Source organism: Cetorhinus maximus, chromosome 12, assembly GCF_964194155.1.
Source record: "Cetorhinus maximus chromosome 12, sCetMax3.hap1.1, whole genome shotgun sequence".
NCBI classification, from domain to species: Eukaryota; Metazoa; Chordata; class Chondrichthyes; order Lamniformes; family Cetorhinidae; genus Cetorhinus; species Cetorhinus maximus.
The window spans coordinates 113004143-113030320 of record NC_135890.1 but is presented as its reverse complement, the minus strand read 5'-3'; the positions used below and the strand labels follow the sequence as shown (position 1 = coordinate 113030320).

The 26178-nt window shown below is 48.8% G+C and overlaps 1 protein-coding gene and 1 long non-coding RNA gene across 2 annotated transcripts in view; both read right to left on the bottom strand.

Moving 5' to 3' along the window:
* The window catches only part of LOC144687883 (uncharacterized), a 379008-nt gene that overhangs the window by 66268 nt on the left and 286562 nt on the right, over positions 1–26178 (bottom strand). The gene's annotated exons all lie outside the window — the stretch shown is intronic.
* LOC144687240 (seizure 6-like protein) overlaps positions 1–26178 on the bottom strand; it is a 148714-nt gene that overhangs the window by 54528 nt on the left and 68008 nt on the right. The window contains exons 8-9 of the mRNA XM_078553060.1: positions 22351–22545; positions 16566–16704 (exon numbers count right to left, since the gene is read on the bottom strand). Of these exons, the coding sequence (XP_078409186.1) occupies positions 16566–16704; positions 22351–22545 (334 nt within the window). The remainder of the gene's footprint in view (positions 1–16565; positions 16705–22350; positions 22546–26178) is intronic.

Sequence of the window (26178 nt, the reverse complement as noted above, 5' to 3'; positions counted from 1 at the left end):
ACAACATTCTTGATTAATCTCAACTCCTAGTGAACATTCAGCTTCATGTTACTCTCACGCGTGTAGCACGGCTGCAATCCTTACACTCGCATCTTTTGCTTGCACACACAATTCAACCATGGCCGCCACATCACCCAGACACAGCACCACACTCACTGAAACACTTCCCTCTCTCTTGTAGGACAAGGTGGCTCATATCTGAAGACAGTAGCACCTAAGTAGAGGGGGACAGGCAGGTCCTGCTGGTGCAGCCAGCAGTTCAGATACTGACACTGTGTGTACTTTAGAGGATAACTTAGAGACAGGAGCTGCACGTGATGACACACTGGACACGGGTGGGCTGCAGTTGTAAGCATGTTGCTCACGTGTGTGCGGCTGGTGCACCAGAATCATGAAACATATGTTCAGCAGACATAACTCTTGTTGCCCAGTAGTCACCCTTTGGTTTGTAAATGCAGATGGTACAGCAGGCGGCTGCAGAATGAAGGTGTCAGAGTTCTGAGCTTTGACCTGCACGATGCACTAAGCATGGTCACACACCAGCTGGACTTGGAGAGAAAGTGGGCTCCCTTTCAGGTGTAGTATGTCCCCGAATTTACATGTGGCACCTGGAAAGCCACACGCCTGTCGTCAATGGCACCCTGCACCATGGGAAAGCCTACAGTCCTCGTGAAGCCATGTCCTCACTCCGCCTGCTTCTCACTGGCAAGACGGAATGAAATGTATTAAACTCTCTTGGAGCACAGAGCCTCAGTGAGCTCCCGTCCGTGCACCGATCTTTGAAGGTAGCAAGGCTTATTGAGAGTGTGGTTAGAAAAGCATTCGGGCTCTTTGCCTTCATCGAGAAAAAAAGCAGGGAAGATATGTTGAACCTTTATAAAGCTCTGGTTAGGCCACAACTAGAGTATTGTGTCCAGTCCTGGTCACCACACTTTAGGAAGGATGTGAAGGTCCTCACGAGGGTTCAGTGGAGATTTACCAGGATGGTTCCAGGGATGATGGAATTTAGCTACAAGGTTAGATTAGCAGAAGCTGGGATTGTTCTTCTTGAAGCAAAGACGTCTGTGGGGAGAGACCCCAGAGGTGTACAAGACTATTACAGGTTTAGATAAGATAGACAAAGAAAATCTGTCCTCATTAGCTGATGGCACAAGGACTGGGTGACACAGATTTAAGGGGGAGAATTTTCTCCCCGTTGGGGGGCTTGTGTGGGAGTGGGTGTGGGAGTGGGCGTGGGCAGGTGCACAGCCGATTGCCGCCTGCGATTGGGTGGGAGCTGCCATTTTATGTGGGCGGGGCCAATTAAGGCCCGCCCAGCGTGGCACACGCCTGGAAGCACTGAGCGCTCCCTGTGCAGGTGGGGGGGTGGGTGGGTTCCCTGAGTGAGGGCTCTTCTGCGCGCAGAGCTGCCTCAGGGAGATTAGTTTAAGTTTAAAAAATTTTAATAAAGGAAAAAAAAAATTTTAGGTCAAGTCCTCTCATGTGAAACTGTCACATGAGCTGGGATATGTCTATGAATTTTATTTAAAAATCTTCATGAAACCTCATCCCGCCCGTGGATGAGATTCCATGAAAAATGCGAAGGCCGCCTGGGCTCTTCACCTGCCCCCCATCGACCTTAAGGTTGGGAGGGCAGCTCAGTTTATTGTTTTAACTGATAGTTAAGTGGCCTTAATGGGCCTTTGACTGTTCAGAGGGTGCATGCCCACCGAACTGAAAATCTGAATGACGCGCGGTGACGCTGGGACTTACGCCTGATGTCGCCACCTGTCATTTTACACCTCGCCGAGTGGGCCCTGCTCCCGCTCACTGAGCAGAAAATTCTGCCCCAGGTTTTGGGTAAGAGATTCAGGGAGCTCTTTTACGCAGCGGGTGGTAATGATCTGGAACTTACTGCCCATGAGGGTGGTGTAAACAGAGACGATCAACGATTTCAAAAGGAAATTAGATGGGGCACTTGAGGAAAATAAATTTGCAGGGCCACGGGGATCGAGCGGGGGAATGGGACTGACTGCGGCCAGAGAGCTGGTGTGGACCTGACGGGCCAAATGGCCTCCTTCTGTTCCATTGTGACTCTATCATGCAATACTGGAGGGGGAGCTTTGAGATGTTACAAATACCACCTGTCCCAGCCTGAGGGAGGCTGAAGCAGAGCAGTTCATGGCCATTGTCACCTATACAGCTATAGACAATACCAACCTCACCCTGCTCTGAGGCTGCAGTTCTGGCTGTGGCAGGTGACAGATTTCAGTCGGCACCTCCTTGGCGAGGCAAAAAACCTCTCACACACTGTTACTCGCCGAGGTTGGGGGCCAGGGAATGGCCCCCTGAGCACCTTGGGCTCCTGCTGACAGCCCTTTTCCCACTCCACCCATTCCAGCCTCCTGTGTTCCTCTGTGTCGCCTTTCCTCATTCTCCCTGTACTGCCGCAGGCCAAGGGAGATGCAAACTACTGCACCCAGGTCTCGGGGTAAGTGGCCTGTGCAGAATCCTTAAAATCAGGACAAAGTCTTTGAGCACCTTCCACTCCGGTCAAGGCTGAGTTAGATAGATTTAAGGAGTCAAGGGTGGGTGGGGGGGACGGGTAGGCATAGGTGCAGGTAGGACAGTGGAGTTAAGGCCACAGTCAGATAAACCATGATCTTAGTGAATGGTAGAGTAGGCTCGAGGGGCCGTGAATTTCTCTCTGTGTATTTCTGTGCATTCAGTTTCCCGTAGGTTCAAGTGGAAGCATGTTTATCAACCTCTCCTGAATCAACACTCTCCAAGGGAACAGGACCAGGGGCCTGGGACATAAGCATTATCCTCATGAGATTTGCAAATCAATCATCAGCTGAAGAATGTTGTTATTTCCCCTTGGGTCTACTGCACCCGATTTGAAGAAAATGACCCTGGATTGGTCGCATGGGTCAGCCAGTCGCATCATGATGCTTTTTACAACACAGCACAGCACAAACACAACACAGCACAGCACAAACACAACACAGCACAACACCAGCATAGCACAAACACAACACCAGCACAGCATCAGCACAGCACAACACCAGCACAGCATCAGCACGGCACAACACCAGCACAGTACCAGCACAGCACAACATCAGCACAGCACAACACCAGCACAGCACCAGCACAGCACAACACCAGCACAGCATCAGCACAGCACAACACCAGCACAGCATCAGCACAACACCAGCACAGCATCAGCACAGCACAACACCAGCACAGCATCAGCACAGCACAACACCAGCACAGCATCAGCACAGCACAACACCAGCACAGCATCAGCACAGCACAACACCAGCACAGCATCAGCACAGCACAACACCAGCACAGCATCAGCACAGCACCAGCACAGCACAGCATCAGCACAGCATCAGCACAGCACAACACCAGCACAGCACAACACCAGCACAGCATCAGGACAGCACAACACCAGCACAGCATCAGCACAGCACAACACCAGCACAGCATCAGCACAGCATAACACCAGCACAGCACAACACCAGCACAGCATCAGGACAGCACAACACCAGCACAGCATCAGCACAGCACAACACCAGCATAGCATCAGCACAGCACAACACCAGCACAGCACAACACCAGCACAGCATCAGGACAGCACAACACCAGCACAGCATCAGCACAGCACAACACCAGCACAGCATCAGCACAGCACAACACCAGCACAGCACAACACCAGCACAGCATCAGCACAGCATCAGCACAGCACAACACCAGCATAGCACAACATCAACACAGCATCAGCACAGCATCAGCACAGCACAACACCAGCACAGCATCAGCACAGCCTCAGCACAGCACAACACCAGCACAGCATCAGCACAGCACAACACCAGCACAGCACAACACCAGCACAGCATCGGCACAGCACAACACAAGCACAACACCAGCACAGCATCAGCACAACACCAGCACAGCATCAGCACAGCACAAACACCAGCACAGCACCAGCACAAGACAAGCACAGCCACAAGCACAGGCATGCTGGCTTACTGAGCTCATTGGGTGGGATTTTCCTGCCCTGCCAGCAGTGGGCATCGTCGTGGGTGGGATGAGGAAATTTGAAGTGCCATCTCCAAACTTTCCAGCCCTGCCCGCGACGGTGCCTTCCGATGTCGGGGCTGGAAAATCCCGGCCATTGTGTGTAGCGGGCCAAGGGAAAAGGTTGTTAGTATGGAGGCAGACCCCTAATAAAAATATATATTTTCTCTGCTAGTCCTTTTCAGGCCAGTTCTGGCCTCTCGCGCATCCCTGATTTTCATCACTTCACCATTGGGGGCCATGCCTTCAGCTCTGGAATTCCCTCCTTAAACAGCTCCACCTCTCCGTTAATTTATATTAATTGCATGCAAATGGTGTGTATTAACTGGTATTTTACTTATGCTGCTATAAAAAGGAACAGAAGGGGCTGTTTCTTAATTTGTCCCTAGTTTTGTTAATTTAGTTTAATTGTTTTGATCAAAAGAATATAAAAAGGAACAGGCTGAAACTGTGGTTGTTGGGTAAGGTGGGTGATTGTTTGTAATGTGTATCTCTGTAAATAAATGCATGTAAACATTGGCTCCAGTTCTACCCTTCACCAATTGGCTTTTTAATACAAAATAAAAGCACAATACTGCCGATGTGGGAAATCTGAAATAAAAACAGAAAATGCTGGAAAAACCATTTCCAGCATTTTTTTTTTTGTTTTTATTATGGCTTTTTAATACTTTACTTCTCTCTCCCCCCTTTAAACCCCACCTGTTTGATCAGGCTTTTGGTCACCTGCTCCTTGCGTATCTCCTTATGTGACTCAGTGCCCGATTTTGTTTGATATTTGCTTTGGGGCATTTTACTGGGTTAGAGCTGTTATGTAAATTCAAGTGGTTTACGTCCACAAGCGTCGGTGATTGCAGGAGGACTGGGCATTAGGAGTCCATGGGCGGAATTTTCCAGGTCTGCTGGTGGTGGGCGTGGTTGGTGGCACGCGTGGAAAATATGGTGGGACCCACTTCATGACGGCGTGCAGGCAGGTCATGATCGTCCGCTCAGCCTGCCAATGGCAGGCCGCGTTTCCCGCCATTGGTCAGCGGGGAGCTAATTGTAATATATTAGCATATAATTAAAAGGCCATCCCGCCAGGGTCTTGGAACCCCCTTGTATCGTCCGTCCACATCAGTGGGAAAGCACGCCGACGTGTTTCACAACAGCGCAACAGGCGACATGCACTTGGCGGCCTTCACTTTGGGGGAACTCAGGTAAGTGAGCAGCAGTGATCTCCAAAGCTCCATTGTTTACAGGCCTCAGGGGTGCCGGGGGGTGGTGGGGTGGGGGGGGGGGGGACAACTGATGCCTGGCCCCGGAGGCCACTGCTGTGGGGGGCCAGCCTCGGAGGCAACTGTTGTCAGTCGGGAGGAGGTCGAGTGTTGCCCTGGCGCTGCATCCCGCGCACAGGCGGGGGGCAGGGTAAGCGAGGGTAGTGGCCACGCAGTAGGGACCCCTGTATAAACTGACTATTCTTCTGCAACTGAGACAGATCAGGCACAGCCACAGTGATGTGATTGGGGTCAGGCTCCTAGCCTGCCTGCCCCAGCAAGCAACACGGAGGCACTAAAGGGCCACCAAGCTCTCCATACCTTACCCCCCTTCCCCCGGCACAGACTTCGAGTCTGCCCCCACTTTATTGGACCGCGGAGCAGTTGGACTGTACGCGTTGTACAATCTCCTCACCAACACTGGCCATGTAACAGTCACTGCTGGAGATGCTCACAGCCCTTTGCAATCTCAGCATCTCGTTTGGGACCTGTCACCCCCATGTCGCAGGTTGACAGGGCAGCCATGCAGTGCACTCATCTCTGGCCGTCCGAGGGGTGACCAGCACTCTCCGGGAAGCATTGAGGGGCAGTCACACAGGGCCAGGAAAGGTGCTAAGTACAATCACGATAACCACGTCTCCCTCTCTGTTTCGTGCTGCAGGAGGACCATGTCAGGATCATGGATCCTGGTGACCTAGCTATATGCCTGATGGCCTACAGAGACTGTAGAAGATGGAGGAGAGAGTGACTGAGGCTCCTGGCTGCGCAAAGGCAGGAGCAGCAGCCTCATGAAGAAGGGGCAGCAGGGGCTCCCGCACACACTGCCCAGGAGCGACAGTGAGCTGTGGCTGGTCGGCGCCTAGCGACACCCAGGGTGTATAGACGCCGCCTGCCATTCCTGCAGATGAGTGAGAACCAGTGTCACCGATGACTGCACATGTCTAGGGACCTGGTGGCTCACATCTGCCACTTACTGCAGGACTTGGCACCAAGGGGACATGGTGGGCATCCACTGCCAGTGGCTGTGAAAGTGACCACGGCGCTCAATTTCTATGCCAGTGGCTCCTTTCAGGGCTCCACAGGTGACCTCTGTGGGATTTCACAAAATTCCACCCACCAACGAATCCATGAGATCACGGATGCCATCTTCTCCATGGCACACAACCTTGTGGGTTTCACCCAGGACTGGGACAGCCAGGATGCAAGGGCCATTGGATTCTCCTAGATCTCGGGATTCCCACAGGTGTAGGGTGCGATTGGCTGCACTCATGTGGCGCTCAGGTCTCCATCGCTACACTCAGTGACTTCATCAACCGCAAGGGCTTTCACTCACTGAATGTGCAGCTGGTCTGCGACCACCAGAAACGCATCCTGCAGGTGTACGCACGGTTTCCAGGGAGTGTGCATGACGCCTACATCCTGAGTCAATCGCAGATCCCTGGAATCTTCCAGGGTCCACAGAGGCTGTAGGGTTGGCTCCTTGGGGACAAGGGCTACCCACAGAGGCCATGGCTGATAACACCCGTGCAGCAGCCTTGGACTGCAGCAGAGCGACGCTATAATGAGGCTCATGCAGCAACTTGATGGAGCAAACCATCGGGATGCTGACGATGCGGTTCTGGTGCCTGGACTGGTCTGGTGGAGCCCTGCAATACAGTCCACAGAGGGTGTCATGCATCATTGTTGTCTGCTGTGCCCTTTACAACCTGGCATTGCAACAGGGAAAGGAGCTGGCTGAGGAGGAGATGGAGGAGATGGAGGAGCTGGAGGTCTCCTTGGATGAGGAGGGCGCAGGCGGGGATGAGGATGAGGGGGTGCTCAGTGGCGATGATGACAAGGATGAGGCTCTTGCATTGGCTAGATGAGGCAGGCATGCTCAAGAGGCCATCATAGCTGCCACATTTGTGGAGGATGATGACGACATGCAGTGAGGTGTCCCGTAGATCCTCACCGCATTTGTGAACGTTTGACTCCAGTTTGGCTTATCACAGCGCGAATACCCTCTGTGAGAATGCTCCTGTTATGGAGATGCAGTGGAGGCCTGAATAGTCACTTGATTGCAGGAGGATGATGACAACCTGCAGTGAGGACACTCCATAGATCTTCACACAGCCTCTGAGAATATCTGACTCCTGTCTGGCTGAGGGCAGCTCGCTTGTGCTCCATGATCAGGGCCATCTCAGAGACGCAGCCATGAAAGTTTAGATGCATCTGATGCTGTGTCCACCTTCAGCACCTCAGCCCTTCAGGAGCTGGTGCACAGCATCACTGGTCACAGATGCTGGTGTGATGGGGCCCAGCCCCACCTTAAAGGAGCTGAGAGCACACAGAGAGTATGAGAGAACTCTGTAACATCTATTCACTACATTCTGACAGCAATGACCAGCACTGCCGAGGTGCAGGCATCAGTAATGTGTCCAGGGAATGTGAGGCCGGACCATCACTTTGGTCTGAAGGCTGCACAGAGCACAGGGAAGAGGCCCTGGACTGAGACACCTGCCTTTATCTTGTGCAGAAAGGTTTCACATCTGAGTGACAGGAACACTGCTCATCAGAACAAGGAGCCATGGGCAGAGAGACATTCTTAGGAGTTTATTGACAATAATGAACATTATGTACAAGTGATTAACACCCGTGGTCAGGCTGTGCAACTACTTTTATCTAACTTTCCTAACCTTGCCGCTATGTCTTGGTGCTCCCTGGACATCCACAGCAGAGGTAGAGGCAGCCTGCTGACTGATACACCCTGTTCTCTGTGATGACTTTGGCAGGCGTCCTCTGGAGGGCCAAGAATTGGAGGGCCCTGGCCTGCTTTCGGGGTCCTGCTGTGTGGCAGTGGCACCCTCCTTGTCCTGTGAAGCTGGAGCTGCAGGGGTCACAGGAAGAGGGGATTCGGATGGGCCGGACTCTCCCAGAGTCACCTGGGTGGATGGCTCCGGAGTGTGCACCTGCTGACCCTCCTCCTTATGGGTGCCCGAGGGCCCCTGGCTGACTCCGGGAGCGAAAGGGGTAGCAAAAGTGAGATTGAGTTGCCCAGCACCCCTCTCATGTGCACACTGTTGGAGGCCAAATATGGCATCAGCAATGGATTTCAGTCTGAGCAGCAGTGCAGGAGTGACATCCTGGACCAAGGTCTCCATGGCGGCCACCATCCTGCCAGTGTTGACCTTTGTGCGTTGCAATGCAAGCGCTATCTCATCAGCCTGAAGACAGACAGATTCCTCCATTGTGCCTTGCAATCTGAGGAATTGCAGCGGACACCCCTTCCTGATGTTCCCGAGCTTGCCTTTGCAGCTCCAGCAACTGAGGTATGACCAGGTGCAGAGGCTCATCATCTGCCTTGGACTCAGCAACGTTCTGGCCTCCAGCAGTCCTCCGAGTGCCAGGGACCTAGGAAGTCCCTACCTCCACCTTCTGTGGGTCAGAAAGTGCGATGTTCTCACTAGATTGTGATCCCGAGGCTACTCTAAAGCTTGGTCCCATCAAGCTGTGTGCCTCTGCGCTGGTGGAGGGTGTGGGTGAAGCTGTGACGGGACTTCAGGGAGGGTGTCTTCAGATTCCTCTTCAGAGGTTTCTTCAGAGTTTGATTGGAGGCACTGGGTCATGGACTCTGTCGGCTGTTTGGCAGTTGTGCCTGCGAAAGCAAGGAGAGATAATCAGTGCATGCAGTGGCCTTTGAAACGGGACACATCACTCACAGCATGGTTATCTGATGGATGTTGCACTGCTGGATCCTCACTTGGTAGAGCAGCGCCGACCTCACCGTCAGCACAGGACCGGTCCTGGTCATCGCCGGCCAGCTGGATGGCTCTGTTTTCAAATTCTCTCAGGACTTTGATCTCCGGCATCCCTCCACCTGTCTGTGACCTTTCCCTCCTGTTGTAAGCCAGTTTGTCCTGCATGGATAGAGATGGGGAGAGTGTATCCGGATGCCTGCCGTCCAGTTGATAAGTATGCCTGGTCTGTGTGGGTGGTGAGTGGTCCCACGGACGGGGTGAGGACAATGACGTTGTGTGTGAGAGAGTGAATGGTGATGTCCCTTGTACTGGCAGTGAGTGAGGGCCCTGTGGGTGTGTGATGGGTTTGTGAGTGTGTGAGTTGGGAATGATTAAAAGAATGACTCACCCCAGCGGAACGGAGGAGATCATTCATCCTCTTGCAGCACTGGGTGGCTGTCCACCTCTGCAGGGCATTCGCACTGACCACCACTGCCCCCGCCTCCCAAGCCGGGTTGATGACTTTGCTGCCCATCCTGCGGCCAGAGTGGGGGTAGAGCACATCCCGGTGGTCTCCACAGCATCCAGCAGTCGCTTAAGGGACCCATTGTTGAAGCGGGGGGTGGGGGGGTGCAGTCTTTTTGCCTTTGCTGGCCATGTCTCCCAGGCAGCGGTAGTGAGCTGGTGGCGATGAGCGCTTTGCTGGCGGCTGCCTTTTAAAGATGGCGGCCGGCGTGATGCAACAGCGAGGTGATGGCGAGCGGGCCAATGAGAGCCCGCCCGCCACGGAAACGGCATGTTTCGCGGGAGTGAATAAATAATGAGGCAGGGCTCAGGACGATACAGTGTGAAAACCCACCATTTTCGTCAGCGGGCAGGACTCCATTTTACCCACCCGCAAATCTGGGAAAATTCCGCCCAATAGCACCAATGCAAGGTAAAACCATCTTGACTGCAGGGAGGATTGGAGAGGTCGAAGTTTCTAAGGTATCAGTTCCCAATTTAAACAATTGCAAACGTACAAGCTTAGCTTAAGGTCATAAACAGTTTGCAAAACTTCCTCAATACCGGATTATAATTATCAAGTATTAAACACAATAAGCAGATGGGGGAAGTGTAAAGCCTCTGCTCACAGGTAGGATTACACAAGCCATTCATGCAAAACATAGTTCCTTTCAATACAACGTGATCTCAAAAAGACATAAAGCCCTCATCCCTTGTGATGTTAAGGAGTCTGCATGCTTTTGTATTTAATCTGCCCCGTTAGCCATCACCATCCTTTCAGGCTGTGCATTCTAGATCATTTTGACCTGCGCCATTTAAAAAAAAAATTCTCCTCACCGCCAAGTCTTTTTCCAATAACTTTAAATCCGAGGCCCTCTGGCTTTTCTGCCTCTGGAATCCGTTTCTTTTTATTTATTCTACCAAACCTTCTCATCATTCAGAAGCCATCAGTATGAAATAGTCTCCAAGAAATCCAATAGGGAATTCAGGAGAAACTTCTTTACCCAATGAGTTGGGAAGAGTATGGATGCAACCACAAGGAGTTGATGGAGCAAACAGTTTAAATGCATTTGAGGGGAAACTAAACAAGCATATGAGGGAGAGGCGAATAGAGGGTTACGATGGTAGATTTAGCCGAGAATAAAATAGGAGGAGGCTCGAGTGGAGCATAAACACTGGTATGGACTGGTTGGACTGACTGGCCTCTTTCTGTGCCATATATCCTATATGATTTTGAACGCCTCTATTAAACCTCCCCTTAACTACCTCTGCTCCAAGGAGAATAATCCCAGTCCCAGTCTTTTTCTTCAATTCATTCATGAGATGTGAACATCATTGGCTAGGCCAGCTTTTGTTGCCCATCCCTAATTGCCCTCGAGAACGAGGTGGTGAGCCGCCACCTTGAACTGCTGCAGTCCATCTGGTGTAGTTACTCCCACAGTGTTGTTAGGGAGGAAATTCCAGGTTTTTGACAGAGCAACAGTGAAGGAACGGCGATATAGTTCCACGTCAGGATTTCGTGCTGTTTGGAAGGGAACTTGCAGGCTGTAGTGCTCCCATGTGTCTGCTGCCCTTGTCCTGCTAAGTGGTAGAGGTCGCAGGTTTGGAAGGTTCTGTTGAAGGAGGCTTGGCGAGTTGCTGCAGTGCATCGTGTAGATGGTACACACTGCTGCTACTGTATGCCAGTGATGGATGGAGTGAATGTTTAAGGTGGTGGATGGGGTGCTGATGAAGCAGGGTTGCTTTGTCTTGGATGATGTTGAGATTCCTCAATATTGTTGGAGCTGCACTCACCCAGGCAAGCAGAGAGCATTCCATCACACTCCTGACTTGTGTCTTGTGGAAAGGCTTTGGGGAGTTTCTCCATGAAGCCAACAATAGTTTATCCCTAGTTCCATTCTAGTACATCTTCTCTGCACCCTTCCCAAGTTCTTAACATCCTTTCTAAAGTGCACTGCCCAGAATTGGGCACAAGCCAATGATTTATTAAGACTTAGAGCTGGATTTTACAGGGCATCGTGGTCCCCGCCCAAAACTCACAATCCCGATCGCTGCCCCACAGCAATTTAACATTGGGAGTTACTTGCTTCAAGGTGAGACTTGCGCCCCCTATCTCTGGAGGAAGTTTACCTTAGAGTGCTGCCAGCCGATCGGTTTGGCCGGCAGCTCTGTAGTCCTAGTGACGCCAGCCTGGAGTGTGGCCACTGCTGGGACTACACGCAGTCCCACCATGCTGAGGAGCCCAGGTAAGTGTGGGTCGGGGATATCAGTCGGGGGGGGTGAGGGGGCTTGGCTCAAGCAGCCGGGGAGGAGATTAAGGAGAGGTAGGATGACCTTGGCCGGGGTGGTGGTGGTGGTGGTGGGGTGGGGGTGGTAGTGGGGGGGTTGGCGTTGGGTGGGTGAGCTGGTGCCTTCAATGGGCCCAGTGGCCTGCAAAGGATGTCCCCCCTCTCGCCCAATACCAGCCCATGAGCTAAAGCTACCGGGCTTCCCGGATGACGTGGGCCTCCCCTTGGCCACTTAAGGACCTCACTATGCCCAAGGGTGATACTTGATGCCTCTCCTCTGTCCTGTAAAATTTCATTCAGATGGGGGGCAGGAAGGTAGGTAGTGGGAAGGCCACCCACTGGACTTTACTTGCCCTCCTGCCTTTAAACCCCCTGGTGGGGGAACATGAAATCCACCCCTTTGTGTCAGCTACAGCTGAGTGGGCAGGTAACATGCCTCAGAGTCAAGAAGTTATGGATTCAAGTCCAACTGAAGAGGCTTGAGCACAAAAATCCAGTGTGGTGCTGAGGGAGTGCTGCACTGTTGGAGGTGCCTTCTTTCAGATGAGACGCTAACCTGAGGCCCTGTCTACTCTCTCAGGTGGATGTAAAAGTTCCCAGGGTACTATTGTGAAGAAGAGCAGGGAAATTCACCTGGTGTCCTGGCCAATATTTATCCCTCAATTAACATCACTAAAAACAGATAGTCATGATCTCATTGCTGTTATTTTTGGGATCTTACCTTGTGCAAATCACAGTACAACAGTGGCTGTACATGAAAAGTATTTCATTGACTGTAAAGTGCTTTGGGACTTTAACCCTTCCCCTGAAATGGGTAGATTGAGCAAGGTGGGAAGTTAAAATATTGGAAACAGCTAATTTATTGAATTCAAGTTCCACCATCTGCCATGGCAGGATTTGAATCTAGGTCCCCAGAGCATTACCCTCAGTTATCTGGATTGCTAGTCCAGTGACAATATCACTATGCCATCGGAGGGAAGAACATGGGTGGCTGGCTAGGAGTGCACTGGAATAGTCTAGCCTGGAGGGAACAAAGGCATGGATGAGGGTTTCAGCAGCAGAAGAGCTGCGGCAAGGCGGAGACAGGTGATGTCACTGAGGTGGAAATAGGACGTCTTAGTGATGGTGCGGATACGTGCTTCAAATATAGCACTGGGGTTATGAACAGATTGGCTCAGCCTTGGACAGTTGCCAGAGAGAGAATTGGAATTGGTGGCAAGGGAGCAGATTTTGCGGCTGGAACTGACAACAATGGATTCAGTCTTTCAAAATTTAATTGGAGGAAATTTCTGTTCGCCCAGTGCTGGATGTCTGATAAGCTGCCTGACAATTTAGAGATCCACACCGATTGAACTGTTTCTCTTCTTATTTTCAATTTCCAGTATCTGCAGCGCATTGCTTTTACTTTCTAATACTTACAGCACTGGCTTGGAAGACGAGAATAAATTGTGGCAAAATTCTATTTCCCCTCAGCTGTCTATGTTCCAAATACAGTTGTTAAGTGAGGTGTTTAACCATTAGCTGTCAAGTCAAATTTGCCATGCTCCTGGTAACTGGTCAGTGTTGCATTTTACTGGGTATTTAGTTCAATAGGAAGCCAGAGCAAATCGATCTACCACTATTCATTAGACTTCATATCAATTAATGAACAGCGGGGAAATCTCTGAGCGCTAGTTCATCGTGAAGCCTGGCTGTAATGGTTCCATTTGTAGACATCTCTGCTGTGCAATCTAACCACAGGAACTGCTTGTATTCATATAAAAATCTTTAAAGCAGGAAAACCTCCCAAGGCAGGGCCGTTCCAATGCTCTGCTGGACAGGCTCATTCCCTCTGTTAACTCACCCATTCGAGTCGCTGTTGGTATGCCATCTCACATAAGGTTCCATTAACCCATTCACTCCTGACCCCCCCACTGGCTCCCAATTTGGCAACTTGAATTCCTATCCATGTTTTCAAATCACTCTGTGGCCTAATTGGCCCTCACTGTCTCTGTAATCTCTACCAGCCCCTCCGATATCTTTGCACTCCTGTGATTCTGACCTCTTGCGCATCTGATTTTCCATCGCTCCATCATTCACGACCATGCCTTGAGCTGTGTGGGTCCTAATGTCTGGAATTCCCTCTCTAAATCTCCCTGTCTTTCTACTCCTTCCAGATGCTCCTTAAAACCTGCCCCCTTGACCAAGGATTTGGTCACCTGCCCTAATATATAATTTTGTGGCTCAGTGCCAAATATTCTTTGCTAATGCTCCTTGTGGGGCACCTTGGGATGTTTTACTATGTTAAAGGCGCTATATAAATCCAAGCAGTTGTTCTGGTAAAATCAGACATTAAAAATTTATTCCACACCAAAGGAGATATTAGGAGGGCAACTAAAACATAGGTTTATGGAGGATCTTAAATTAAGAGAGAAAAGTGGAGAGGCAGAAAAGTTTAAGGAGTGAATTTCAGAGCTTATGGCTGAGGGCTGATGACACAACTGCTAATAATAGGGTGACGGAAGTGAGGTGATACAAAATCTAAAAAATATTTTTGCTTATGCTTTTTGTTCTCTCCCTGTCCTTTCACCTTTGACTGCTACCATCTCTGGTCAGACTACTTTAGTTAGAAGGCTGAATTTCCGATAGGAGGATGAGGCAAACTGATGGGTGGCTCATGTCCCACTGAGCTTACATCTTGGGCCCTGCTGTAAGTCCTGGAGTCAGCCTCGTTATAATAGCTTCAGATGTCAGAAATCCCTTAGTTGCAGGGCAGACTGGGTTTAAAAGGTCTACTTTAAGGACCAGGCATCGTCTTAATCATTTTTACTGCAGCCAGGTTGGAAGGAGATGTGAAGGAGGTTTGGATGGGGATACAGGTGTACACAGATTGACATACAGGAGAATTAGAAGCGCTGTTGCCGGAGGTGAAGCAGAGGAGAGGGATTCTTTATTTCTGTATGAGGTGCTGCAGGGTTCAAGGAGAGCTTGAGTGGAGGAATAGAAGGTGACAATCCAGGCAATCAGTGCCAACTAAACCAGATCGTGCAGTACAGAAAGAAGTCGAACCACGTTACCAGATCAGGTAAGGTAAGATACACCTTCTAAGAAAGCACTGTGGTTATGCATATCTTTCACTAATGATGACCACTGTCTGCGGACTGATTTTATACCCAACTGCGCCAACCCCCCCTCTCCACCCCCACCACAGCGACAACACACTGCCTCTGCTGATGTGGCCTGTACCTGCAGCTCACTGGTAACGTACGAACGAGACTGGCCGACCAAGTTAAGTTGCTGTCAGCCCTGCCGCCTCTTTAAGGTGTGTACAACCTCAGCTGCGTCCAGATCAGTCTTCACTGATCCAATTTCTAGGCCAGAACCTCTTTTAATCATAGAATCATTCTGCACAGGAGGCAACCATTTGGCCCATCGTGCTGGTGCTGGCTTTTTGAAAGAGCTATCCAATTAGTCCCATTCCCTTTTCTCTTTGCCCATAGTCATGCAAATTCCTCCACCTCAAGCTTATATTCTATTCCATTTTGAAAGTTACTATTGAACAACCCGTGAGGCAGTGCATTCCTGACTGTGCACAAAGATCAAAGGCCCAGATCTTCCGTTTCACAGGGCTTGTACTCCGGAGGCATCCCGGAAGATGTGTGGGGCACCCCCCACACAAGGACCGCATGGGAGTTGCCTGGGAAGTTTCAACTTCCACTGGGCAATTATTCTGCTCCTGGAACCCTCTGAAACTCTGATCTAAAGTCGGAGGCTCCTGATGGTTCCGACTCTCCGAGCAGAATTAGTGCCTAGGAAAGGTTAGATGGATTAAAACCATTTCTAACTCATAGGTAACTATGGTACTGACACTCATCGACCTCACCACTGGATGCCCCTCCCCGCCTCATCCCTCTCCCAATTATCCCTGCACCCCCACCCCCAACCCCCACCATCTCCACCTCTCCCCCCACCCCCCCCCTCCACAACTGCCCGACCACCTCCCAATCCCCCTGACTAGCAGACTATCCACCAGACCCAGCTCCTGACCACTAGCCCCCCGACTACCTCCCCCCCCACCTCCCTGAGCACCCAACACCCCCAACTCCCTCGACCCAGCTCCTGACCACTAGCCCCCCTGACTACGCCCCCCCCCCGTCCCTGACTATCCCCCGGCCTTCCGAATCCTGCCCCCACCCGCCCTGACGACCCGACTCCCCCCCTCGCCAGTCCCCTGACCACCCAACCACCACCCCCGCCCCGACCCATTCTACCCAGTTACCATACACACTTACCTTCCCTCCTGTCGAAGTGACTGGGACCTTTAAACCTACTGGTTTATGGCAGCCAGTGCTGTAAAAGGGGGCACATGGTTTCAGTTCTCCCGATGCTGTTGCCCTGCACTGAAGGACTCCAAGGAGCAGCTGCATTGGGTATTTCTCACTCGGCCCAGGACAGAGGTCAGAGTGAGAAATGTGCAGCCCCAGTCCAGGGTAAGTAAAAAGGAGCAGAGTGGCAACCCAATGGTGATTGCCACTGCACAGAAGGTTCTTTTCAGTTCCTCACCGCCACCCCCATTTCTTGCCAATTATCCTAAATCTATGTCCCCAGTTTATGAACCCTCTTGCCAATGGGAATAGTTTGTTCATCTACTGTATCAAGAGCCCTCATCATTTTGAATGATCGGTGGTGCCCTGCAGGACAGGGCTTAGCCCTTCATATTGCCTTCCCAAAGATAAATAAGCACATTGCCGCTACACACTCACAGTTGAACATCGAGGAACACTCGCTTGTCCTCCCCGACATGAATTCTCCAGATGCAGTCCTCTCCTTCATCGTACGGTTCAGGCCAGTTTGGAGAGAGAATAACTCCCGCTGGGCTGGACAGTTCCCCACCACAGACCGCTAAAACGAAGCAGAGGAGAGTGAAACAACGATATGAGGGACGCACACCCACTCAGTGATTGTTGACAGGGTTCTGGTACTTTTCCCCTTGTGGGGGAATCTAGAACCGAGGACAAACATCATATTCAGGGTGGGGGGGAACGGGGGAGGTCTCCCATTTAAGACTGAGATGAGGAGGAATTTCGTCTCCCTGAGAGTCATTAATCTTTGGAATTCTCTATCCCAGAGGACAATGGAGGCTGGGTCAGTGAATATGTTCAAGGTGAGGTAGACAGAATTTTGATTTACAAGGGAGTTAAGAGTTAAGGAGCAGGGGTGGGGGAAGGGGGGGGTTGGCTGCAGGGGAGGGAGGGGGGATGTTGGTGTTGGGGGGGATTGTTGGTGAAGGAAGAAAGTGGAGTTAAGGCCACAATCAGATCAGCCATGATCTTATTGAATGGTGGAGCAGTCTCGAGGGGCCGAATGGCCTACTCTTGCTCCTATTTCTTATATTCTTAGCCCCTATTGGGGGACAGGAGGCGGGCAACTTTGTCCAAATCGCAGGTGTTCCTGACGTCACAACACTTCAGAAATATTTAAACCTGCGTCCTCTGGTTACCAACCCAGCTGCCGATAGAAACAGTTTCTCTCTGTCTGATGAAAGGACTTTGAACCTGAAAAGTTAACTCTGTTTCTCCCTCCACAGGTGCTGCCTCACCTGCTGGGTGCTTCCTGTTTTCATTTCAGAAATACTTACTCTAATTGGCCATGTGGCACGTTGGAACGTCCTAAGGTCACGAAAGGTCATTATTTTAATGCAAGTTTGTTCAGTTGCCCTTTAACCTGATTAAAAAGTTGAGCACTGTTGTTATTACTTGGTGCTGAGGCAGATATTTGGATGTGCCATGAAAGGTGAATCTTTAACCAACAGACTAACACAGATGAACTGACCATTCCTTCATTAGAGTTTGTAAGACTTGTCTGTGTGTAAAGTGACTGCTACATTTACCTACTTGTGATGATTTCGGTAATGTGTTTAGGTTTTTTAAGAATCCGTAAACCCAGGTATTTACTAAAAGAACGAAGCCACAAGGTGCATGGTTTAAAACAAAAGAATTTTACCATACCAAAATAAAAGAACATGAATACTAATAACTACACTCTATGTGTAAATAGCCACTTCCATTATCTTTAAAAGTATAATGAACACATTTACTTATAATCGAAACCAAATTTCTTAACTCAGATTTTCTTCTACACCCATTTGACTTACATCCCCAATAACTCAAGTCAGATACTTATCAGGAGTGGGAGGATTAATCGCTTGGTCTGTGTACTGTTTCAAAGGTTCACATAAGGATTGAGATTTCTTGGATCTTCCACTTATTTCCGGCAAAGCTGTCCCTTCAAATCTGCTCCACCCGTTCTACGGTTTTAGACTCCCCATTCAACACAGGCTTCACTAGTATCTTAAGCATAGCCCCCTCGAGACAGAACTCTCCTGGTTCTAATATTCTTTAACTTTGGAGTTTTGCATCTAATACACTCTCTCTCTTTTCTGGCTATCCCAGAAGTTCAACTCACCCACACACACCTTGGAATGCTCCCCTTCCCCAGTCGTTCCCTCATCCTGCAGCCTCTTCTCTTGCCTGAGGCCACTTCTCCCACTTCCCGAAGCAAGACCCAGCCCTGCAGCCATTGAAAAGCCACCCCCACCTCACGCTGGTCTGGTAGGTAGCGACCTGTTCCTGTGCACCCCCTAAAAGTTAGGTGGTGCTGTCTGCGAAGCCTGGCGCTAATGACCGTGAGGGCTGCCCGAAGCAAGGTGGGCAAACAACCCTTGAAGTCCTGAGTGAGGTGCAGGTTGCCAGGTGCACTTCGCTTATGTGCAGCTGTAAAATGCTGGTGTACCCGGATGATCCAGCGTGGGAGGATGATTCCGATGAGCAGGGCTTATAATGAAATTAGGTTCCTGATGTGCAGAGCGAATGATCGCAAACTGGTTTCATGACGGCATGAAACTGATTTTTGGCCTTCTCGCCATGTTGTCCGTTCACACCCACGGCCAACGGGGCCGGACAATTCACAGAATCACACAGTGCAGAAGAGGCCCTTCGGCCCATCGAGTCTGCACCGACACATGAGAAACACCTGACCTACCTACCTAATCCCATTAACCAGCACTTGGCCCATAGCCTTGAATGTTATGACGTGCCAACTGCTCATCCAGGTACTTTTTAAAGGGTGTGAGGCAACCTGCCTCCACCACCCTCCCAGGCAGCACATTCCAGACCGTCATCACCCTCTGGGTAAAAAACTTTTTCCTCACATCCCCCCTAAACCTCCTGCCCCTCATCTTGAATTTGTGTCCCCTCGTGACTGACCCTGTCCATGCCCCTCATAATCTTGTACAGCTCGATCAGGTCACCCCTCAGTCTTCTCTGCTCCAACGAAAACAACCCAAGTCTATCCAACCTCTCTTCATAACTTAAATGTTTCATCCCAGGCAACATCCTGGTGAATCTCCGCTGCACCCCCTCCAGTGCAATCACATCCTTCCTATAATGTGGTGAGCAGAACTGCACACAGCACTCCAGCTGTGGCCTCACTAAAGTTCTATACAACTTCAACATGATCTCCCTATTTTTGCAATCTATGCCTCGATTGATAAAAGCAAGTGTCCCATATGCCTTTTTCACCACCCCACTAACATGCCCCATCCACCTTCAGAGATCTATGGACACACACGCCAAGGTCCCTTTGTTCCTCACAGCTTCCTAGTGTCGTGCCGTTCATTGAACACTTCATTGTCAAATTACTCCTTCCAAAGTGTATCACCTCACACCTTTCAGGGTTAAATTCTATCTGCTACTTATCTGCCCATTTGACCATCCCGTCTATATCTTCCTGTAGCCCAAGACACTCAACCTCAATGTTAACCACCCGGCCAATCTTTGTGTCATCCGCAAATTTACTAATCCTACCCCCCACATAGTCATCTATGTTATTTATATAAATGACAAATAATAGGGGACCGAGCACAGATCTCTGTGGTATGCCACTGGACACTGGCTTCCAGTCACTAAAGCATCCTTCTGTCATCACCCTCTGTCTCCTACAACTAAGCCAATTTTGAATCCACCTTATCAAATTACCCTCTATCCCATGTGCATTTGCCTTCTTTATAAGTCTCCCATGTGGGACCTTGTCAAAGGCTTTGCTGAAATCCATATAAACTACATCAACTACACCACCCTCATCTACACACCTGGTCATCTCCTCCAAAAATTCAATTAAAATCGTTAGGCATGACCTCCCTCTGACAAAGCCATGCTGACAATCCCTGATCAAACTTTGCCTCTCCAAGTGGAGATAGATTCTCTCCTTCAGGATTTTCTCCAATAGTTTCCCTACCATTGACGTGAGACTCATTGGCCTGTAGTTTCCTGGCTTATCTCTACAACCCTTCTTAAATAGCGGAACCACATTAACTGTTCTCCAGTCCTCTGGCACCTCCCCCGTGGCCAGAGAGGAATTAAAAATTTGGGTCAGAGCCCCTGCGATCTCCTCCCTTGCCTCCCTCAGCAGTCTGGGACACAAATCATCCGGACTTGGAGATTTGTCCACTTTTAAGCCTGCCAACACCTCCAATACCTTGTCACTCCCTATATCAATTTCCTCAAGAACCTCGCAGTCTCTCTCCCTGAGTTCGATACCTTCATCCTCATTCTCTTGGGTGAAGACGGATGTGAAGTATTCATTCAACACTCTAGCGATGTCCTCTGGCTCCACCCATAGTTTGCCCCCTTGGTCCCTAATGGGCCCTACTTTTTCCCTGGTTATCCTCTTCCCATTGATATACTTATAGAATATCTTGGGATTTTCCCTACTTTTACCAGCCAGAGCTTTCTCATATCCCCTCTTTGCTCTCTGAATTGCTTTCTTAAGCTCCACCCTGCACTTCCTGTACTCCACTAATGCCTCTGCTGATTTGCTTCCCTTGTACCTGCTAAATGCCTCTCTTTTCCTTCCCATTGTATCCTGAATATCTCTGGTCATCCGCGGTTCTCTGGGCTTGTTACTCCTTCCCATCACCCTAGAGGGAACGTGTTGAGCCTGCAGCTTCCCCATTTCCTTTTTGAACGCCCCCCACAATTCCACCCGAACACTCTGCACAGAAGTTTTGTCCCAATATGGGGACAAGAAAGGTGGTGGGCAGGCGTGTAAGTTTGCATGGCCTGCTGGTTTACCAGCACTATTCCGCTCCTGGGTCATTTTCCTAGAGGTAAGATTGGAGTGGAAAGGCTAACCGCCTGCAAATGGTGGGTGGCCAATTAAGGTAAGTTTAAGACCAATTGTCAGAGGCTGACTGGAATTTTCCAGTCAGCATGTGGGCTCCCCGTGTTTTTTGGGGAACAAGTCAGCTGCCTGGAGACAGTTTCCTAACGGCAGACAGGGGGGCAAGTGCTCCAGGCAGGCTTTGAGGCCCTTCCTACCTACCTGGCCATAGCTGCGGCTGCAGGCTGTCCTGTGTAGGGACTCGCTCTCCATGCGGTGATGGCCTGGCAGCTGTGGCCATTTTTTAATTCAAAATTTTGATGGCGGTGCCCTCTCTCCCTCCTTTACCTCCAATGGCAGGCTGCAGCCCCTTCTGTGCTGGAGGTCATCCTACTGGCCCTCCAACTTTGAGAGCCCACCCGCCATCTTTAACTGGAAGGAGAGAGCACCCTCCGATCACTGATTGGCCAACGCAGGAAAAATCACTGCTGGGTTACTGCTCCCGGAACAGTGTGTGTCGGGATCCCCATTTGACCCTGACGTTGGGGTCCACACCCAAAACCCAAAATCCTGCCCTCTGGATGTTGCCTTATTCAAATAAAGATCTTTAAATTTTCCTGCTGTCTTTGCTAGCATTCTTCCAACGACTAATGCAGTCAAGAACCACATTGACCAATCATTCAGCTCATTGCAGGCGCTGGTTTGGAATCACCCTGTGTTAGCCACAAAACAACCTTTCCTCCACTTCAAAGGTGAAAAACTATGGAATGTTTTGATGTGATATCCTGTTTTATAAATAGAATATTATTAATGAGTAGTTAACTAAAAGAAGCCATTGGAATATATGAAGAAATAAAGAATCCCCTATTTTATAAAACTCATAAATAGTCTGTAAACGATTGAGAATTTAAGGAACCCAACCTGACACCATACGATCAATGGACTTTAATACGACATGCAGAGTGCAGCAGATCTGTCATTTTTTGTTCTGTAAATTAAGAAGACCTGCATTTTGCAACATATTATAATTATTTGTATACTGGCATGTTCATAATTGTGCAATCCTTTTATTATTTTATACTTTTATTTGAGTGATTATTTATAACCGTGTTATGAATTATGATTACTTGTTCTATTTGTATCATAATCACCACTGAACACCTCTGCCATGATGATTTTTCATTTCAGCCAATTATCTATCTAAATATTAAAATAAAATACAATTTGGTGAAATTACATGAGGGGCCTATAAAAGCACCGTCACTGGGGATTATAATAACAGCATTACAGACTGTCCCCTGCACTGTATTGCTAACGTGCAAAATAAATAAATACTTCAACCATATGTTACATCCTTCCTCTCATCACTACGCCCAGAAGCTTTTATACCTCTGCAAAGTGGTTCAGTTTCATTCCAGTATGGCTCCCTGATGTCAATGCACTCGATGACAGATGATCCATGTTCCATAGTGTAACCTGGGTCACATGTGAACTCCACCACCGACCCTACACTGTAGGAAGGATTGGTTGCTGTGAAATTCCCATTCTGCATGTAAGGCTCGAAGCAGTGTCCACGCTCGAAGGCTGGGGAAAGGCAAGACATGTCTTACTTGATGTTAAGACTAAGTATGTTTGTGTGTATACATATATACTGTATATAGAAAACTACAAATAGAGAGCCTGAAATAGAAATAGTAGTAAAAGAAAGAAAGAACTTCCATTCCCATAGCTCCTTTCATGTCCTTAGAATGTTCCAAAGTGCTTTACAGCCAATGCAATATGTATGAACTGAAGCCGCTGTTGTGCAGTAGGAATGTGACGTAGTAGTGATGTCACTGGATTCACAATCCAGAGGCCCAGCCTAATGCTTTGGGACATGGGTTCAAATCCCATCAAGGCAGCTGGTGTAATTAAATTCAATTAACCAATCTGCAATATAAAGCCAGTCTCAGTAACGACTATCATCGATTGTTGTAAAAATCCATTTGGTCCCTTATGGAAGGAAATCTGCCATCCTTACCTAGTCTGGCCTACACGTAACTCTGCACCCACAGTGATGTGGTTGACTCTTAACTGCCCTCTGAAATGGCATAGCAAGCCATTCAGTTCAAGGGGCAGTTTGAGATGGGCACAAATGCTGGCCTTGTCAGTGATGCCCACATCCCATGAAAGAATAAAGGCAAAAATGCACACAGCAAGGTCCTGTAAATAGTTATGTGATGATAATCAGTTTTTTAGTGATGTTGGTTGAGGGATAAATGACAACCAGGACACCTGAAAGGATGCTGCAAATAGACAGCAGGTCAGTCATCATCTGATGAGGCAAATTGGTTTGCAGGCTGGTAGACCAAATTATTACTTCCTCATGACAGGAACAGTAGTCACCTATAACTCAAAGGGTAGCTCACTCACCTGTGAATCAGAAGATAATAGTTACCCTATTATCTTTACAATTATTGGAATCCTGTGGCTAGTAACTCACCTCCTGACTCCCCAAAGCCTGTCCACCATCTACAAGGCACAAGCCAAGAGTATGAGGGAATACTCTCCATTTGCCTGGATGAGTGCGGCTCCCACAACACTTAAGAAGCTTGACACCACCTAGGACAAAGCAGCCCGCTTGATTGGCACCCCATCCACAAATATTCACTCCCTCCACCACTGACGCACAGTGGCAGCAGTGTGCACCATCTACAAGATGCACTGCAGGAACTCACCAAGGCTCCTTAGGTAGCACCTTTCAAACCCACAACCGCTACCATCTAGAAGGACAAGGGCAGCAGACATGGGAACACCACCACCTGGAAGTTCCCTTCCAAGCCACTCACCATCCTGACTTAGGAATATACCGCTGTTCCTTTACTGGAACTCCCTCACTAACAGCACTGTGGTTGCACCTACACTACATGGACTGCAGCAGCTTAAGAAGGCAGCTCACCACCACCTTCCCAAGGGCGATTAGGGATGGGCAATAAATGCTGGGCTAGCCAGTGATGCCCACATCTCATGAATTAATAAGAAAAGATTGAAAAATAACACAGAATTTACAGCAGGGAGTGCTGCAGTGCTGTCTTTCAGATGGGGTGTTAAAGCAAGGCCCTGTCTGTTCTCTCGTGTGGATGTAAACATTTCCGTGGCACTATTTTGAAGAAGAGCAGGGGAGTTATCCCCGCTGTCCTGGCCAATGTTTATCCCTCAATCAGCATTAATAAAGCACATTAGCTGGTTTTTATCACATTGCTGTTTGTGGGATCTTGCTGTTTCCTACATTATAAAATTGAGAACATGTCAAAAGTAGCTCATTGGCTTTAAAGCACCTTGGGACACCCTGAGATTGTGAAAGGTACTATATAAATCCAAGTCTCTTTTTTTTAAAGCCAAATATGACCCTTCTTTACTTTTTCCTCTTCCTTGCTTACTTTGTTTCTGTCAATTCCCTAAGGGGACTCGCTTATCTGTCGAACAGCTTACATGAATCTGTCTTTCCCCTTTTGGAAGTTGCTGTGTATTTTCTTTTTGTATTTTAGCTAAACATGATGTAGCCAATGTGTGCTTCCAGTGAGGAGCCCCACCGATGACGAAATTACAATATAATGCTTTCACCTTTGTAATGGGCACACTGGGTAACATGCCTGATTGATGACCCACAAAATATTCCATCCATTAAAATTAATGGAAGCTCTATTCTGGCTGGAGGTGTTATGTCACAAAGGTTATCCTATTATCTTTACAACTATTGCAAAATAACATAGCATTTGCAGTAGAAAAAAAGGCCATTCGGCCCAGCTGGTATTAATGCTCCACATGAGTCATCCCTCTTCATTCAATCTTACCTGCACATCTTCTTATTTCTTTCTCCCTTATGTACTTCTCTGGCTTCCATTTCTATACATCTATGCTATTCGCCTCAGTTATTCCACACAGGGTAAAAGTTCCATATTCTAACCACTCTCTAGGTATACAAGTTTCCTCTGAGTTCTTTGTTGGATTTACTAGTGCCTCTCATCTATTCAGGCTCCTGCTTCTGGTCTCATTCACAAGTGGAAACATCTTCTCCATTTCCATCTGATCAAATCCATTCATAATTTTAAAGATCTCTATTAATTCAACCACCAGTGACTCTCCAGAGAAAGAAGCAGGGGCCCTTTCAGACTTACATGGTAGTTATAACCTCTCAATTCTGTTATCACCCTTGTATTTATTTTTTGCACCTTATCCAAGGCCTCTATGTTATTTTTGTAATATGCAGGCCAGAACTGCACACAGTGCTCCAATGTGGTCTGACCAAGCTTCAGCTACAGGGGAAGCAGTGGCATAGTGGTATTGTCACTGGACTAGTATTCCAGAGACCCAGCAATATGCTCTGGAGACCTGGGTTCAAATCCCACCATGGCAGATAGTGAAATTTGACTTCCAGAAAAGAAATCTGGAATTAAAAGTCTAATGATGACCATGAAACCATTGCTGATTGTTGTAAAAACCCATCTGGTTTACTGATGCCATTTAGAGAAAAGAAATCTGCCATCCTTACCTGGTCTGGCCTACATGTGACTCCAAAATGCCCTCTCAATGAAGGCAATTAGGGATGGGCAATCGCAGGGCCACATCCCATGAATGAATTAAAAAAATCTATATAAAGCCCTTGTTAGAACAAACCTGGAGTACTGAGATCAGTTCTGGTCTTTGCACCTTTAGAAAGAGATATTGGCCTTGGAGGGAATGTAGTCTAGTTACTAGCTATGGTGACTCCAAGTATTAAGCTATGAGGAGAGACTAACCAAACTGAAAGTTAGAGAATGATTTGATCAGAGGTTCATGACATTAAGGGGAACAGACAGGGTGGATTGGGAGAAACTATTCCCATGAACTAGGGCCATAGACAAAAATGAGAACCAGACATTTCAGGAATGAAATTAAGAAACGCTTCTTCCTACAAAAGGCAATAAAAATTTGAAACTCTGTTCCCTGAATTCCAATTGGTGTTTGATCGATTGTTAATTTTAAAACAGAGATTGATAGGTTTTTGTGGCCAAAGGTATTAAGAGATATGGGGGAAAAGTGGGTAAATGTAGTTAGATTGGAGATTAGCATGCTCTCATTGAGTGGCAGCAGAGCAAGCTCAAGGGGCTAAATGGTTTACAATCCTACGTTCAGAGTTCTGTGCAGCAGCTTCTCTGCTTTTCAGTTCTATTACTCTGGAAATTAACCCCAGTACTT